The sequence below is a fragment of the Gymnogyps californianus genome, chromosome 4, assembly GCF_018139145.2.
Source record: "Gymnogyps californianus isolate 813 chromosome 4, ASM1813914v2, whole genome shotgun sequence".
NCBI classification, from domain to species: Eukaryota; Metazoa; Chordata; class Aves; order Accipitriformes; family Cathartidae; genus Gymnogyps; species Gymnogyps californianus.
Genome location: NC_059474.1, coordinates 15,189,555 through 15,208,537, shown reverse-complemented (window position 1 = coordinate 15,208,537; position 18,983 = coordinate 15,189,555). Strand labels below are relative to the sequence as shown.

Sequence of the window (18,983 nt, the reverse complement as noted above, 5' to 3'; positions counted from 1 at the left end):
GTGAAATTAATGGAAGAGAGATCTGTCAAAAGATGCTAAATACAAAATTACCACCCAAAACCTAGGAAGGCCCAAAGCTGCAATCAGTAGAAGAAGGGGTATTTTGGGGAAGCACAGCTATGCATTGCTCTCTAATTTGACTCTTACTTAAATACTGCCACTAACAGAAGTGTTTTTTCTGACGTTACTTTTACTCATTGCTTTTTCCTAGCCTTCAATGTACGCAGAGCTCTAAAAACTTTTGCAGCTCAGGTAAGAACCAGAGATTGCTTTGAAAACTAAACCAGGCGTGGATAAATAAGAATCAGAAACAGATCCGTGTTTCTATGTGTGTATGTCTGCACTGAGGATTTTGAATGCGCAGAGTTAGTGCAAAGGGATTGTTAAAGAAAGCAAGCAGAAAACAAGTAAAACAATGGCACAGTCAGTAGTAGTGAAGATACAAGCAGAGAGTTACTTGCTCGGCTATACCCCATGCCTGGTTCAAGCTAAGAAATACCCAACCTAGAATGCAAGTGTTAAACCATTGCAGACCCCACACCCAGAAGAGCATGGGGATTTGGACAAGCTACTGAAGGACAATGGGGAAAGGAAGAGAAGGCAAATTGCTTGCGCATACAAAGAGATGCCCACAGAGAAAGAGCATGCTGTGAGCACAACCGTCTCTGCTTTTCTAGGCAGAGATGCAATTAGCTGGGCTAAATGGAAGCTGCAGATGTTCAGGACATTATAGAGCAGCTACTATGGGTTTAATACCTTTGTGTAAACAAATAAACTGATCTTTGAAGAAATTGCTTTAGATTTATCTCAGTTTCCTAGAGGGAAGGTCTTGTAGGTGCCATTATCAGGCAGGTCTGTGAAATAATTATGGTTGGAAATAGGGCTTCCCCTGGACTCTGTGGTTTTACCTAAGGGAACATACTGGAAGCCAACATTAACATTGGTGGGGTGCCCTGCCAAGAAACAGCCTGTGGTATGGCTTGCCCAGGGACCATGGCAATGTCCCTCTGCTCATTTTCCCTGGATTTAAGATTGCCAAAACTGAATCCAACACACAGGAGTAGTTTCACTAGATTCATATGCACAGTCTCTCTAAAAACAATATTAGAAGTTGTGTTAGCTTTTTGCTGTCATATCGTACTGGATCTGTTATCCACCAACCCCTCCACCTAATTTCTTTTAGAAAAATATGGTCTCAATAGTATTTAACCCAAAATTGCTACGTGGCTCATCCCTACCTTTCAATATACTTACACCTGCTTTAAAAAGTATTTCCATAAACCCAAAAGAGATAAAAAAACACCCCAGCATGTACTTACAGACTTTTGAAAAGCAAAATCCCTTTATTAGCCAAACTTCATGATAAGAATTGTGTAAGCAAAAGAAAACACTTATCATTCTGTTGTGTAAATATGATTTCTTTTTGCAGAACTGCATACTAAAGATAAAAGATGCTATGAAGGAAACCGATACATTTGTCTTTCATAAATGGATTGGTAAAGAGGTGTATCTGTGCCTTAGATGGAATACATACAAATAACGTGATCTTGGTCTTTTTGGCTTTTTGAATGTCATTAAAGTGCACCAGCCAAGTTAGCTCATGCTGTTTCTCCATTCCTCAAAAAGAGAGTTCATGCCTTGGGAGACCCAGAGGCTTTGGGGACTGAGGGGCTATAGGAATCATCCATGCTGGTAACTTCCTACTGTCCTTGACTACACTTACTATACTTTTATATTCTCCCTTAACTGCCTCTGCGAATGCCCTTTTTTATCCAAAAAACCAAACCCCTAAGCTGTGCCAAGAACCTATGAGTTGCATAATGTGAATTTATGGTAAAAGCAAATACCACCAGGAAGAACATATGGACTGTATTATTTGTTCAGACAAAGTAGGATTCACCTTAACTTCGGTCATGGCCAGGCTAGACAAGCCCACCTCCTCCTCCAGCTTTGTTTCACAGGCTCCAGCTCCCTGATTCTGGTGGTGGCCCTCCACTGAGCCACTTCGGGTTATTAACATACTTCTTGTGCTGGGGGTGCAATTCCACATACTCTCCTCTGGATACCTACTAAAAATCTTTCTTCACATAATCCACAAAGCTGATCTAGGTCTGTTTGCTGCTGTTCTCAGGAGCCTCTCAGTCTTTTTCCTAGGTGCCCCGTATCCATCTCCACTTCAGACACTTCCTACAATCCCTACCACTGCTCTTGGTCATTCAGGCTCTCTGGGGCAGCACAATCTCCTTTTCCCTCTCTAAATTCCTTGCCCTCCTGAAACAACAGGGAGAGAACAAACAAGTAGCCTTTCCCCCTGCTACCCTACTTGCCTTTAAAGTCCATGTTTGGATTAAAAAATATTTTAAAAAGAAATATTAGTTTTATTAAGTTTATACAAATACCCTTTTTTTAATCCTATGTAAGTACATAAGTATTAGGTTTACAGTTGGACTCGATGATTAAAGGTCTTCTCCAACCTAAATGATTCTATGATTCTGTATTTCTCTCTCTGGTAGTTTTAGCTTTTATTGTTGAAAACAAATGATTTTCTGTGCAAAAATCTAAAACATTCTTCTTCAATTTCTCAACAAGCTGTTGTTAACTCCATCTCAGCCAGACTCAGTACATGAGCATTGCGAGAGAATTTTCCACTTCTTGTCCCACAGCTTAAGACATAATAGAAAAAAATTCTACAGAACACACACAGCACCAGTCACAAAGCACACATGGTCCTAGCTGTGGAGTCTCTTTTTAAAAATAAAGTTTCTGGTGATAGCCACCAAAAATGCAATGTGAACACAAATGCCAAAATCAGGATCTGATAAGCTGAATGGTGACATACTTGCATTTTGACAACTCACACTGACTGCAGAAATGAAATGTAGATGTCTGGTCCCAGACCCTTTGAACAGTGATTTCATTTCTGAACAGACTGATCGCCTGCTGAAGATCATGGCTGTTCGTCTACTGAGATCAGTGGACATTGTTTACTGTCTTAAAAACAGATGTAATGCTGTTATAAACCAGAACATGGTACATGTATGCATGAAACAGTGAAACACAGTGAAAACTATTATTCTTCTGTAAATGAATGTCTTCCAAGTAAAATTTCTTTAATATTCTGTCATATGCTATGTATGGGCAGAAAAATAATAAACTGATAAAGCATGAACAATAGATAAAACATAATGAAATACCACTTTGGCAAACAGTACTGTCTCTTGTGACAGTAACCAGAAGGAAAAGATGGAAGCCATTGATAATCATATTTTTCTCATTTACTCTTACAATAGACACTAGGTCATTTCTCCCACCAGTATTGCATGAAACAAACAAAAATGCTTTCTGTTGTAGAGCAGGATATGACAGTTTTTATCTTCAGTTAACGATTTTTTTCCCCATGTGTCCTGGTTTCGGCTGGGATAGAGTGCTGCATTGTGCTTAAGTTGCTGGCTGGGGTTAAACCACGACACCATGTCAGGTACCCGCAAACTGCATTTGACCTATGCATTGAAAGCAAGCCCTTGCTTTTCTCAGGCTGTTTCTGCTGTATCCTAATCGGACTCAGCCCAAGCCTCCCACATTACCCCACGCTTCGTGTTCCTGCCCCATCCCCTGCGCTCACACAGCTCCCCAGTGACGTGGCGAGCTGGGTCCGGCTGGTAAATGGCAGCCCTCAATCTACAGACGGTGAATCACATTTGCTTTGGGAGGAGGGTTTTCAGGTATGTAAGCTCCCTCGGTTGGGTGCCTTCTCAGCAGCGCAGTATGGAGCAGGAACACACAGCCGGGGACCGCCACCTTCATCTTTTTCTTAATGCAAAAGCAACCTCACTTCTTGGTCCCAAATTTGTTAATCGAGACAAGTCGCAGAGCAGACTGAAATTCATCAGCATGGCTGAACCTCTGAATCCTTGAAGGTTTCAACAGCTTGGGAGAAACAATGCTAGCTGGCAATGGGATAATAAGGGGCTTTAATATGATCCAACATAACAGCAGCTCTGATCCAACACAAATAAAAGGGGCTGAAAAGGTGAAAGTAGAACAGAATGAACTGTTACACTTGTCCCATATTTATTATTTTATTCAGTATTTGCCATTTTATTAATAGTTTAATAGTTTGCTATGTGGGCAAGAACCTGGCAGAGTGATGTCAATTAAAAAACATCAGGAAACTAATGTGTTAAATCTCTTGGGGCATGAATCTGAAATCACTGGTGCTGCATTAGCACAAGACCACTCATAACTGACAGCTCTAAATTTTAAAGGTTAGTATCACAATACTGTACTTCTAAACTGTAAATGCTATTCTCAGACTTACTAAGTAAAACTGATAGGGTAAAATGAAACTATAACCTAAGTTTAAAAAACACAACTTTTTTCCTTCTGAATTTACTTTTACAGGGTCCACGTTAAATGTAGAGAATTTGTCAGTGAAGAGGTCACCATCTCCTACACCATGCACAGCATGCAAAAATAAATCAAAACATTCACTTGTAAAACAGGAGATGAAATCTCATACTCAACCCACTGAAAAGGTAAAGAATGCTTCACTTCATAAAGAGACAGGTTTTTAGAAAACAGGATTATCACTATAGGGCACACCCCACCCCCCCCATAAGAACTGCTGTTTACTGAAAGCATTCCCCTAAGAAGTTGAACGGTCTGAAAGCTGTGAGTATTCAGCACCCTTGAAAATAGTCCAATATGAGCTCTTGAAACCATGGATAAGAATTTAAATGTCTAATTTGATTCAGATTTCCTAACAGGACTTCTCGATATAGATGCATTGCAATTATTTTTATAAACTGTGCTAAACTTGCTTTAAATGCAGATTAGATATAATCTGTTTTCACTGGCTTTTGCTTCTGCCAGCTGTGGTTAATTTCTATACACTGATTATGCTATCTTAAAATTAAGGATTTAAACAAATATGAATGGTACATTGGAGAATATGATCGCCATGAAGCAGAGAAGGCATTGTTACAGGAAAACACTGTAAGTACAATTTATCTCGCAACCTGGGGTGTAAACTCTTGGAGAAAACATCTGTAAACTGTCCATGATGGCTTACAAGTTTTGTTGTGAACTAACCATACACTCCATAATTTAAATCTGTGTCATACAGGATGAGACATTCTTGGTTCGAGATTGTTCAAAGAAATCAAATGCTGAACCATATGTTTTGGTTGTCTATTACGGAAGAAGAGTATACAACATTAAAGTACGTTTTCTGGAAGAGAGCCAACAATACGCGCTGGGAACAGGGCTCAGAGGAGATGATGTAAGTAAAATCCCATCTGATGTTATAGCCTATTGCTTTTATGTCGCACTTCACAAGTTCTTAATACTAGTTACAAACTCTCCCACATAACAAACTTGCCGTTTCATTAAAGTTTCTTGTACAATACTCTCAAGTATGTTTCAGTTTCAAGCAACTTCAAGCTAGTAATTTAAAACTGAATTTTACATACCATGCTCAAATTCAGATTTAAATCAATGTGAAAATTTCCTCAGTACTTAAAATACTTCTACCTACTCTAAGTAACACCTGCAAAGTAAAGGGGAAAGAAAAGTCCTCCCTTTCTAGGTATACATATTATTTTAGCATATTTTTTATAATATAAGCAGATATTTTAAAATATATACAACTCCACATATCTGACAGCATGGCCTGTTGCTGGTATTGCTGCATAATGTCTCTTATCTGTCTCTCATACAGCAAAAGGGGAATTAATATATTTTAAAAAAAAAAAAAAGAGGAAATAGGACAAAAGTTGTCATGGATATTCAGAAGCAATTAAATCATGTGGGTCCTCACCAATCAGTCTTTCAGATATGGTAAACTTCAATTACAAAATCTTTTTAGATTAGCAATGCTTTTTTACATAATTAAATTCAATTATATTCATAAGAGTCTAATTCTTATTCTACCTATATGGTTAAATAACAAATACTGTATCCACATGTCTTTCACACAAGAAAAAAAAAACCACTAAAACTGAAACAGTCATCTCTATAAAGATGTGATACTCACAAAAAAATTAAAAGAAACTTAAAGAATGCTCAGCTCTACAGCAAAAAAGCAAAGCAACAACCTACTAGGAGGGTTATTAGCTATGTAAGTGACAGACAGAAATCCAACTAAGGTGAAGCAGCAAAGCCTCTGTAGCTGAATCTTCAATTATGTCCTTTTCATGCATGTCAATACTTTCAAAACTTATCTTTTCTATAGATAGACTTAAAAAAAAAACTGAAATCAAAACTGATCCAAGCTAACTTAAGAAATTTGGCAGGTCTAAGATTTACATTTGGATTCTTATTAGAAAACATGAGATAGGATTCATGAGCTTTCAGAGATGAGGGGGAAGGTTTACTGGCAAGTTGTTCTTCAGGAACATTGGTTTAATAATGAGGGAAAAAAAAATCCTTCATTGTTCAAGCACACTGAAACAGTTTGGGAAGCAAAAGGGTAGGACAAATCGAGAACTGTACTGCAGGTACCATCATCCTGGCATTGCTGTAGTGAACCATCAGTCTTGTGTAAAACATTGGCTGCATTTCTGAACTGAACCTCCCAGACAATTTCCTGGAGTTTTAGTATGATTTAGGAGAAAGCAAGTTTAGTTTTCCATGGTTCTTAGACTGTTTAGTCTTCCTGTAATGGTCCTGACAAAAAAACCGCTCAGATTAGAAACAATGACTGACTGAAAAAATTGAGTGGAACTGAAATATGGTACACTACAGGATAATGTAGTATGTGTATGGTACACTACAGAATAAAGACATAACACTAAATTTTCATCATTTTAACAGATTTAACAATTAAGGCAACTAGAAAATTACTTGAACAGTAAGTGAACAATTTTTACTGAACTAAAAGGAAGGAGAACACAATCCCTCCCACCTCAGGAAATACCAAAATATATGACTTTGTTGTTTGTTCCAACTTCTGCACAGAAAGTACGTATCTTAAACAGTGGGTCTGGACTGCCAACAGTCAAATTGGAAAGTTACAATTCCAGAATAAGGATTTCAAGCATCTGGTTAACAACCAACAGTATATCTAAGACTTGGCTCTAGCAGACCAAATCTGTAATCATGACATGTTACCTTATGCCTTCTTTTTTGAGTATTGTTTCTTTTTAACTCAGAAATCCTCCCGTAGATCAACTACAACAGAAAAATTTCAGAATTGTTTTGCTAGTCAGCTATGTGTAGTACCAGGGAGCCACAGAGATGACAGCTTCCTACTTCTATGCATTATTCTCAGCAGCAGATGTGAAAATAGAATTAACTGGGCACAAAGCACATGTGCAATAATGAACAATCAGTGGCACCAGCCTCGCTCAGAAGAGCTACTTCCATCTCAGGCAGTCTCAAAGGATTCCCCAAAAATGCTCTTTCTTGAAAACTGTCACCTCAACTTCTGCAGCTCGCTTAAGGTTCTTATCTCAGGAGGGTGAAAACAATTTGTAAGGCTGTGAATTAGAGCAAAATTGCTGCCTATAATTTTCCAATGCCTGTTAAGATGCTTTCCAGAGCACTCTGCATTGTCCCTCCACAGGGAAACCCTTTGTTACACCACATTTTGCAGTATGCAATGCAGACAGAGCAGCTGCTTTATCTAGATTAGCTTAATATTCCCTCTTCAACTGCCAAAGGGAAACAAACCTAAACAACAACAAACAGGTGCAGACCTATTACATTTCTCCCCAGTTGGTGATTTTATTCAAAGGTTCACTCTTACAGATTTTTTGCAGTGTGTTTTCACTTTTGGACTAGTCTATTTTCATCCATTAAAAACATGTTTTTCCTTACACATAAATATAATTATTCAAAGTTTTCCCTATCCTATTGCAACTTTTGATTTTTCATATACAGTTTATGAGTTGTTAACACTTTGTATCATCAAAGAACATTTTCGATTAACAATTTTTTTTTAAATGTATTTAATTCAACTTTCATGAGTGCTTCCATAATTAGTTCTCATGTAGCCCTATAAGGCCATAAGGGGGGGAAGTGTTGATCATCAGACTTTTCTTTATGTTAGAAGTAACTGAAGTCCCATGCAGCTAAATTAGTATCAAGCTGGAATATAATGAATACAAGTAGAGGAAAAAAAAAAAAACCACCAACTCTGTTAGTGGAGCTATATCTTTTAGCCACAGCTAAAGCTGGCTATTTAGCTATAGCAATTTAGCCACAGATGTTCACACCTACATACATATTTAATATATTATACTGAGCTCACTAAAGGCTAAATCACATAAAACTATAAAGACCAGATCCCAAATGGGACACATATAGAATTTAGGCATTTACACTCAAAACTGCTGTCCTGAGCACCCTTTATTTGGCTGTTGCCTTCCTCTACTCCAGTCAGTTTTCAATATTAAAGATCCAGAGATACCTGTAATGCTGCTTCTTTTCATGTACATAGTTCTTTTGAAGATAAAGAAATCAAAACCTTGCTCACATTTAAAGCTGATCATGACACAAAATTTAAATATTTTTCTTATCTCCTTTGCAAAACTAGATCTGCTACACACAAAACACATGTTTTTAGCATGTCTGCAGCATCAGGCTCAACTCACAATGCAGTAACTAAAAATCAAAGGCAGAAGTAGGCTCCGGTGCCTGTTTTACACAGAAGCTTAGAGCAGGGCCTAACATGTATCTCTGGATCTCGCTGTTCTGGCCACAGATGTTTTCTCCATCCTCACCATGCCCTATCACCATTTGCAGCTAACTTTCATTTTCAAACCATCGGTCATACAAGTCACATCATTTCAACTCAGTTAATTTCAACGTGAGTCAAATGCATTAGCTCCATCTACCTTCAACAGCCATTAAACTGGCCTGACTCATCAGAGTAGATGAGGGAGCACTTCCACAATGCCTTCCACTGACAGCATTATGTCAAAAGTTACCACCAAGAAAATGGGCCCAGTGAAGACCTGTCAGGGGATGCTAATACTTTCAACAGAGAGAGATGTTTACAAGGTAAACATCTTGTCCACAGCTTAAATGACAGTTCAAGGATGAACTGTTCTCATTCAGGATGTGCGACGTAGTCCAGAGTCCTACCACCACCCCAATGCAATTCAAAACTACGCCTTCCACGAGCAATCCTTGAGACCCTATTCCTATCTCCCAGAACAGTCTGGAGACCAGCAGATAGGACATTCCTATGAAAGCAGAAATCGGTTTGAGTCTCTTCAGACAGTGAAGGGACATGAACAAATCTGAAGTATTGAATTTTCTTCATCTTTATGTCTTTAGGTGTCTTTACACCTAACAAAGTGTGGGGTTCTATTAAAAGAGACGAAGACATAAAATTCTGGACCATCGCTGCTCATCACTATGATGTCTAAGTCAACTTCATGTTCTAGCAGCCATGAAGAGACTCAGAGCTTAATATTTTAAATCTCACTAACTCAAATAAGAGTACAGGATGAAATAAAATAGGAAAAAAGATCTAAGTAACATTTGAGACATTTTTCCCTCATTACCAAAGAGCTACAGCTTATAGGTACAGTGATGAATAATGTGGCATTAGCCAAGTGAAGCCAAGTTAAATTTCCAAAGCAGATGAACAATTACAGTAAGACTTCTTAACTTTCCAACCAACAAAAAACATCAGAAAACAGGAAAAGAACTGGTACTGATAAAGAGTAAGTTTAGAATAAAAAAAGTTAGGATTACTTTGGTATGGCATGAAATACAAACCACAGTTTTGCCTAGATTTCTAGTAGCAACAGTGACCTTGAACATACAGCAAAGACAAAACAGCAAAGTGGAACAAATGCATACAAGTAAAAATTATCAAAACAAAACTTGAAAAAATTAGCACACTGGTTTTGAGATCAAATAATTTTCATCTTAAAATACTACAGGAATAGTTTCACCAAATCACAGATTTAATCAGATTCTCTTGTTATAAACTAGGTGTGGAGTGGCTCAGGTGGAGATGACAGAGACTACCATGAGATACCATCACACATACAATGAATGCCCATGCTTACAGTAAATGTGATATAATATAGATACAGGATAAGTATTAATGTCACAGTAAGCTTGCATTACTGTGTGCATTTCTAGGGATTTAATACCAGTGAGTCCAAAGAATAGCTCAAGAGGAGAAATGGTGGTGTGATGACAGCTTAGTGGTGTGATGACAGCTTAGAAGTTACACACAAGGAAGAGAACTACTTAAACTGAAGGACTGCTAACCGTTGGAATGGCAGGATTAAGAGACTCCCACCAGGACAGATGAGGATAAATACCTTGGATAGTTTTCCGTTGCTGTTTGATCAGTTCAGAAATCTTGAACCACACCTTTATCACTTTAGGAACAGGCCTGGAGGATGTAATTGTTTTAAACACTAGAGAACAAGACTAAAAACCCTGCTGAGACCCTTCTTGTTTCATTCTTTAATGGGATTTTATAGCAACTTTCTCAATAAACTGAATGGGAAAATAAAATGTACATTTAAAAAGGTACAAAGAAACCTGGGGTGTAAAGTATCATGTACTGCTAATGAAGTGTAACTTTTGACAGGGTAACGTTAGCAATGATTTATAGTTGCTTCATCTTTTCAAAATCTATCATCACATCTGGCATCGTAAACTTTTACAGGTGATACTGCATTCTTAGGGCTCAGACATGTTCCCCTTTTGCCCTAAGCAGCCAGCTGCTTTCTCCTACACAAGACAGACACACACAAAGGAAATAAGAAGATTAAAATCTGATGCTTTTCCTTTTATGATTGCTTCCATCTATTCTAATCATAATTCTATGCAAAATATTACCTATTTCTCATACTGTCATTTGCAAGTCTTTTAATGTTATAGATAAAACCATCTAGCAATTTCATTCTCAGTCACTAATTACAATTTTTCTTTTTCCCCCAGAAATTTAATTCTGTGAAAGAGATCATTGACTTCTACAAGTATGTTCCTATCACACTCATTGACGGAAAGGATAAGTCAGGAATCCAGAGAGAACAATGCTATCTTACATATCCATTCAAGTCGCACACAAGATGTTTTCTGCCTTAATGTCACCGATTTGTTTGTATAGATGTAAATAGAACAATTATTTAAATGTCTCAAAAATGAGATTCGCCTTTGAGTGAGGAGCTCCCCATAATATTATGAGGCATTCTAAATGCTCCACTAAAAAACTTCTCTCCAACTGAGAATACAGATCTACTCCATTTTTTTATTCTTGTAATTTAACTTTGAGGCTATATGTAAAGTACATGCCATTGTATTAATTCACAGAAAAGTGTTAAGAGAGACTGACTCCTGATATCTTGACAATGATTGAGCAATTTTCTTATCTTGCACTCTACCTTCTAACACAAGATGAAAACCAAACTCAGTCTTGCTCACCTAAATGTCACTGAAGCTCAGTGTCCTGGTTTTGGCTGGGACAGAGTTAACTCTCTTCCTAGTAGCTGGTACAGTGCTGGGTTTTGGATTTAGTGTGAGAATAATGTTGATAACACGCTGATGTTTTAGTTGTTGCTAAGTAGCGCTTATCTAAGCCAAGGACTTTTCAGTTTCCCATGCTCTGCCAGCAAGCAGGTGTGCAAGAAGCTGGGAGGGAGCACAGCCGGGGCAGCTGACCTGAACTAGTCAAAGGGGTATTCCATACCATGGAACGTCATGCCCAGTATATAAACAGGGGGGAGTTGGCCGGGGGGCATGGATCGCGGCTCGGGAACTAACTGGGCATTGGTCAGTGGGTGGTGAGCAATTGCATTGTGCATCACTGGTTTTTTCTTCCCCCCCCCTCCTTTTTTGTTATATTCCTTTTCATTACCACTATTATTATTATTATATTTCATTATTACTATTGTTAGTATTATATTTTACTTTAGTTATTAAACTATTCTTATCTCAACCCACGAGTTTTACTTTTTTTTCTTTCCTCCTCCTCACCCCACTGGGAAGGGGAAGGGGGAAGCGGCTGCGTGGTGCTTAGTTGCTGACTGGGGTTAAACCACGACAGCCTTTTTGGCGCCCAACGTGGGGCGTGAAGGGTTGAGATAACAACAGATCTGACCAGAGCGTGTTAAAACGAATTTGTTATTTGTTGTATTGTATTAGTTTAGTAGTCGCTGGTCACAATGTTGGGTTATTGGCTCTTAGAGTTGTGGCGTTTGTTCTTAGGGTTGTGTTATGTATCACCTCACTTGCCATATATAGTCCCTGTGCTGCTGCTTATCACCCATAAGGTGAGGTGGATTAAGGTTTTCACTTTGCTTTACTATGTAACACTGGTTTATGGTACGATAAAATTATCGGTTGTGGGACTAATCCGGTATTTGTACTCAGCATTGCCATTATCTCCGTACTTCGGGAGCTATCTAACGGAAACTGTTAATAATTACACCCTTTACCTTTTCTCCTCGGAGAGCCAATCTATGGGGGAGACACCTTCCTTCACCTTCCCCTCCTCCTCCAGGCTAATTACAGTAGTGTTTGAGAATTTTGAAAATTTTGAATATCTTTGGAATGTTGAAACTAACATGGTTCTATTGCTAGGAATTAGCTTGTTCCTGAATGTGGTTCAGGTCTTGTTTAGGGTTAAACAACTATTTAAGAGGATCACCCAGAGATCTGCCCCAAAGCTGCAGAGTTATGAGTGGCAGGGTGTGTGGGGTAGCATGGGTAAATGCCTAGGACGGTGGGGACCTCCAGTGTTTTGGAACTTCACCCTTGAACAAGTGCAGAATCCTGAAAAACTAGTAGAACATTTGGAAAAAGTATGCTGTCACCCCGACAATTCCAGGGAGACACAAATCACTGCAATGTGCTGGGGCCTGGCTCATGCCTACAGAGCTCTGTTTAACACTATTCAAGGGGAAGTGAAGGTCTCTGGATCTGACAACAAAATGACAGCCACTGCAGCCCCTCCAGCCCCGGCGACAGGCACTGCAACCACTCTGACCCCAGCAACAGATGCTGCAGCCGCTTCGACCCCCGTGACAGACACTGCAGCCACTCTGACCCCCATGACAGGCACTGCAACCACTCTGACCCCCGTGACAGGCACTGCAGCCCCTCCGACCCCAGCAACAGGTACTACAGTTACTGTAACGCCTGTGACAGGCACTGCAGCTGAACCAGAGAACCAACCCATGCCGGTATCAGTTGCCCCTGTACAGAAGAAGAAATACTCAAAAAAGACAGCTCGCTTAGCAAAGGATGAAGGTGAACCAGTGTCATCACGAGAACAGGAGGAAGAGGCAGAACCGGAGATAATCACTTGATCCCTATCCCCGAGTGAGCTGCGAGATATGTGAAAAGATTTCAGCCGTCGTCCAGGCGAGCACATCATCACCTGGTTGCTCCGATGCTGGGATAACGGGGCCGGTAGCTTGGAATTAGAGGGTAAGGAGGCCAAGCAACTGGGATCCCTTTCTAGGGAAGGGGGCAATGACAAGGCAGTTGGAAAAAAAACACAAGCCCTCAGCCTCTGGAGGCGACTCCTATCAGGCGTGAGGGAAAGGTACCCCTTCAAGGAAGATGTTGTATGTCAACCAGGCAAGTGGACCACCATGGAGAGAGGTATCCAGTACCTGAGGGAATTAGCCGTGCGGGAGATGGTTTATTATGACCCAGACGATGGGCGGTTGCCCACAGATCCAGATGAAGTCCAATGCACACGACCCATGTGGCGGAAGTTTGTACGAAGTACACCATCATCGTATGCCAATGCATTGGCAGTAATGGACTGGAAAGACGAGGAGGGACCAACAGTACATGAATTGGCTCGCCGACTTTGGCAATACGAAGAAAGTCTCACTTCCTCCCTTGTCGCGGCTGTGGAGAAACTGCCAGACATAATAGCCGAGAAACTGTCCCAAGAGTTCCAGCGATTTGAGGATAAGTTCTGCCTCCCACCTGCATGGACCAATATCTCAGCTATTAGGAATAAGCATCCCTCTGCTCAAGAGAGAGGAGACAGAAGGCACACCTCACGGGGTATCCTGTGGTCTTACCTGCGTGAGCACGGAGAGGATATGATGAAGTGGGATAGAAAACCTACCTCAGTCCTAGATGCACGGGTACGTGAATTGCAAGGAAAAACAAACACAAATGAGGATTCTTCCAGGAAAATTGCTGCTTCAGGCTCCAGTGAGCACTGTGAGCAGTGTGGCAGACAGAGTGGAAGGGCTGATCTTACTCCTGATCCTATGAGAGGGAATTCTAATCCATTTTCACAAAGAGTGAGTGGAGAATCTTATGACCGGGACTAGAGGGGCCCTGCCTCCAGCCAGGCGGAGGAGAGGGACAACCGGGTTTACTGGACTGTGTGGATTCGATGGCCTGGCACATCAGATCCACAGGAGTATAAAGCCCTAGTAGACACCGGTGCACAGTGTACTCTAATTCCATCAAAATATAAATGGGTAGAACCTATTTGTATTTCTGGAGTGACAGGGGGATCTCAACAGCTAACTGTATTGGAGGCTGAAATAAGCCTAACTGGGAAAGAGTGGCAAAAACACCCCATTGTGACTGGCCCAGAGGCCCCATGCATTCTTGGCATAGATTATCTTAGGAGAGGGTATTTCAAGGACCCAAAGGGGTATCGGTGGGCCTTTGGTATAGCTGCCTTGGAGACAGGGGGAATTGAACAGTTGTCCACCTTGCCCGGTCTCTCTGAGGACCCTTCGGTTGTGGGGTTGCTGAGGGTTGAAGAGCAACAGGTGCCGATTGCTACCACAACGGTACACCGGCGGCAATATCGTACCAACCAAGACTCCCTGATTCCCATCCATATGCTGATTCATCGACTGGAGAGCCAAGGAGTGATCAGCAGGACTCGCTCACCCTTTAACAGCCCCATGTGGCCAGTGCGAAAGTCTAATGGAGAATGGAGACTAACAGTAGACTATCGTGGCCTGAATGAAGTCACACCGCCGCTGAGTGCTGCTGTGCCAGACATGCTAGAACTTCAGTATGAACTGGAGTCAAAAGCAGCTAAGTGGTACGCCACAATTGATATTGCTAATGCATTTTTCTCAATCCCTTTGGCAGCAGAGTGCCGGCCACAGTTTGCTTTCACTTGGAGGGGCGTCCAGTACACCTGGAATTGACTGCCCCAGGGGTGGAAACACAGCCCCACCATTTGCCATGGACTAATCCAGAATGCACTGGAAAAAGGTGGAGCTCCAGAACACCTGCAATATATTGATGACATCATCGTATGGGGCAACACAGCAGAAGTTTTTGAGAAAGGGGAGAAAATAATCCAAATCCTTCTGAAAGCTGGTTTTGCCATAAAACAAAGTAAGGTGAAGGGACCTGCACAGGAGATGCAGTTTTTAGGAATAAAATGGCAAGATGGACGTCATCACATCCCAATGGATGTGATCAACAAAATAGCAGCTATGTCTCCACCAACTAGTAAACAGGAAACACAAGCTTTCTTAGGTGTGTAGGTTTTTGGAGAATGCATATTCCAAATTATAGTATGATTGTAAGCCCTCTCTATCAAGTGACCCGGAAGAAGAACGATTTTAAATGGGGCCCTGAGCAACAACAAGCCTTTGAACAGATTAAACGGGAGACAGTTCATGCAGTAGCCCTTGGGCCAGTCCGGGCAGGACCAGATGTTAAAAATGTGCTCTACACCACAGCTGGGGAGAATGGAACCTCTGGCAGAAAGCACCTGGGGAGACCCGAGGTCGACCTCTAGAGTTTTGGAGTCGGGGATATCGAGGATCTGAGGCCCGCTATACTCCAACTGAAAAGGAGATATTAGCAGCATATGAAGGAGTTCGAGCTGCTTCAGAAGTGGTTGGTACTGAAACACAGCTCCTAGTAGCACCCCGACTGCCAGTGCTAGGCTGGATGTTCAAAGGGAAGGTCCCTTCTACACATCATGCAACTGATGCTACATGGAGTAAGTGGATTGCATTGATCACACAACGAAGTCGAACAGGAAATCCCAGTCGCCCAGGAATTCTGGAAGTGATCACAGACTGGCCAGAAGGCAAAGATTTTGGAATATCGCCAGAGGAGGAGGTAACGCGTGCTGAAGAGGCCCCACTGTATAATAAACTGCCAGAAAATGAGAGGCAATATGCCCTGTTCACTGATGGGTCCTGTCGCATTGTAGGAAAGCATCGGAGGTGGAAGGCTGCTGTATGGAGTCCTATACGACAAGTTGCAGAAACTGCAGAAGGTGAATCGAGTCAGTTTGCAGAGGTGAAAGCCATCCAGCTGGCTTTAGACATTGCTGAACGAGAAAAATGGCCAATACTTTATCTCTATACTGACTCACGGATGGTGGCAAATGCTCTGTGGGGGTGGTTGCAGCAATGGAAGCGGAGTAATTGGCAACGCAGAGGTAAACCCATCTGGGCTGCCGCATTGTGGCAAGATATTGCTGCCCGGCTAGAGAACCTGGTTGTGAAAGTACGTCATGTAGATGCTCATGTACCTAAGAGTCGGGCCACTGAAGAACATCAAAACAATCAACAGGTAGACAAGGCTGCCAGGATTGAAGTAGCTCAGGTAGATCTGGATTGGCAGCATAAGGGTGAATTATTCATGGCTTGGTGGGCCCACGACACCTCAGGCCACCAGGGAAGAGATGCAACATATAGATGGGCTTGTGATCGAGGGGTGGACCTGACCATGGACACTATCGCACAGGTCATCCATGAATGTGAAACATGCGCTGCAATTAAGCAAGCCAAGCGGTTAAAGCCTCTTTGGTATGGAGGACGATGGCTGAAATATAAATATGGGGAGGCCTGGCAGATTGACTATATCACACTCCCACAAACCCGTCAAGGTAAGCGCCATGTGCTTACAATGGTGGAAGCAACCACCGACTGGCTGGAAACATATCCTGTGTCCCCTGCCACTGCCCGGAACACTATGCTGGGCCTTGAAAAGCAAGTCTTATGGCAACACAGTACCCCAGAAAGAACTGAGTCAGACAACAGGACTCATTTCTGGAACAACCTCATAGACACCTGGGCCAAAGAGCACGGCATTGAGTGAGTGTATCACATCCCCTATCATGCACCAGCCTCTGGGAAAATCGAGCGATACAATGGACTGTTAAAGACTACATTGAGAGCAATGGGTGGTGGAACTTTCAAACATTGGGATACACATCTAGCAAAGGCTACCTGGTTAGTCAACACTAGAGGATCTGTCAATCGAGCTGGCCCTGCCCAATCAGAACTTTTACGTACTGTAGAAGGGGATAAAGTCCCTGTAGTGCACATAAAAAATATGCTAGGAAAAACAGTTTCGGTTACTCCTGCCTCAGGCAAAGGCAAACCCATTCGTGGGACTGCTTTTGCTCAAGGGCCTGGGTGCACTTGGTGGGTGATGCGGAAGGATGGGGAAGTCCGATGTGTGCCTCAAGGGGATTTGATTTTAGGTGAGAACAGCCAATAGATTAAATTGTATGATATTAATTGCTGTATAACCCTGCCACTGCATTGTCATCATCATTATAATTGTTATATGCTATATTAATGGTATTACAGTAAGATTAGATTAATGAAGAATGAACTTTGACAAAACTGAGTGAAGTGCAGTAGTGATGGAACCAGGACTGACTTCAGCATGCAACAATCCGACACCACACACCATCCTCTTGCTGCTCCCAATGTCACCTGCCCGCCACATCACACCGAAGCCCAATCCTGTTCTACTGATTGAGCAAACTCCTGCCCAGACAGACTGTTACAACAGATGGAGCCCAAAGTCATGGACTGAATGAACTCAACAGACATTTGGTAGAGATGGCCCATAGACCGCGGGAATGATATCTGTATGTATATATTAAAAGACAGGAAAAGTGATGGTGATTAATTGGAAATGTATCAAAGTGTGGGATCTGGGCATAACGTAAATGGTATAGAATAAGGGGTGGATATTGTCCTCGTTTCGGCTGGGACAGAGTTAACTCTTCCTAGTAGCTGGTACAGTGCTGTGTTTTGGATTTAGTGTGAGAATAATGTTGATAACACCCTGATGTTTTAGTTGTTGCTAAGCAGCGCTTATCTTAAGCCAAGGACTTTTCAATTCCCCATGCTCTGCCAGCAAGCAGGTGTGCAAGAAGCTGGGAGGGAGCACAGCCGGGGCAGCTGACCCGAACTAGCCAAAGGGATATTCCATACCATGGAACATCATGCCCAGTATATAAACTGGGGGAGTTGGCCGGGAGGCGTGGATCGCGGCTCGGGAACTAACTGGGCATCGGTCAGCGCGTGGTGAGCAATTGCATTGTGCATCACTGGTTTTTTTCTCCCCCCCCCCCTTCTTTTTTGTTATATTCCTTTTCATTACTATTATTATATTTCATTATTACTATTGTTAGTATTATATTTTACTTTAGTTATTAATCTGTTCTTATCTCAACCACGAGTTTTACTCTTTTTTTCCTTTCCTCCTCCTCACCCCACTGGGAAGGGAAGGGGGAAGGGGCTGCGTGGTGCTTAGTTGCTGACTGGGGTTAAACCACGACACTCAGTTAGTAGCAAAACCTAATAAAGCATACTACAGTCATATAAAACAAATATTCTTGCTTTTAAAAATACACATTAAATGCTGTTTATCTGAGTACTCACTGTTTAACAATTTCATTCGATGTGTGCATGTTTGCACAACAAGCTGTGCTCAGCAGCCACTGAATTCAGTGGGTGTCAGCTGATGCTCATAGGTGGAGATTATAAAGCTAGCTTTGATTATGTAAATTCTATTACTTAACTAACACTTACCCTTTAGTTTAAGTAGCAGATACTTGTATTCCATATCTGAGCCTTTGAACACGTACATAGTAGGACCATTATGCAAACAGCCCCTTTGAATTCATACCATGTGCAAATATAGAGATAAAAATCATCAGCAGGAACAGTAGATGTGCTTCACACTCAGCAAGAAAACATGTTCCAGTGTGTATCAAAGAAGACGAGAAGGTGAAATTTTTTCCAGCA

The 18,983-nt window shown here is 41.5% G+C and overlaps 1 protein-coding gene across 1 annotated transcript in view; it reads left to right on the top strand.

The window, feature by feature from the left end:
• The window catches only part of CLNK (cytokine dependent hematopoietic cell linker), a 35,657-nt gene extending 24,582 nt beyond the window's left edge, over positions 1 to 11,075 (top strand). The window contains exons 13-17 of the mRNA XM_050895995.1: positions 212 to 252; positions 4,402 to 4,535; positions 4,918 to 4,995; positions 5,126 to 5,281; positions 10,915 to 11,075. Of these exons, the coding sequence (XP_050751952.1) occupies positions 212 to 252; positions 4,402 to 4,535; positions 4,918 to 4,995; positions 5,126 to 5,281; positions 10,915 to 11,061 (556 nt within the window). The 3' untranslated portion in view covers positions 11,062 to 11,075. The remainder of the gene's footprint in view (positions 1 to 211; positions 253 to 4,401; positions 4,536 to 4,917; positions 4,996 to 5,125; positions 5,282 to 10,914) is intronic.
• Positions 11,076 to 18,983: the final 7,908 nt, after the last annotated feature.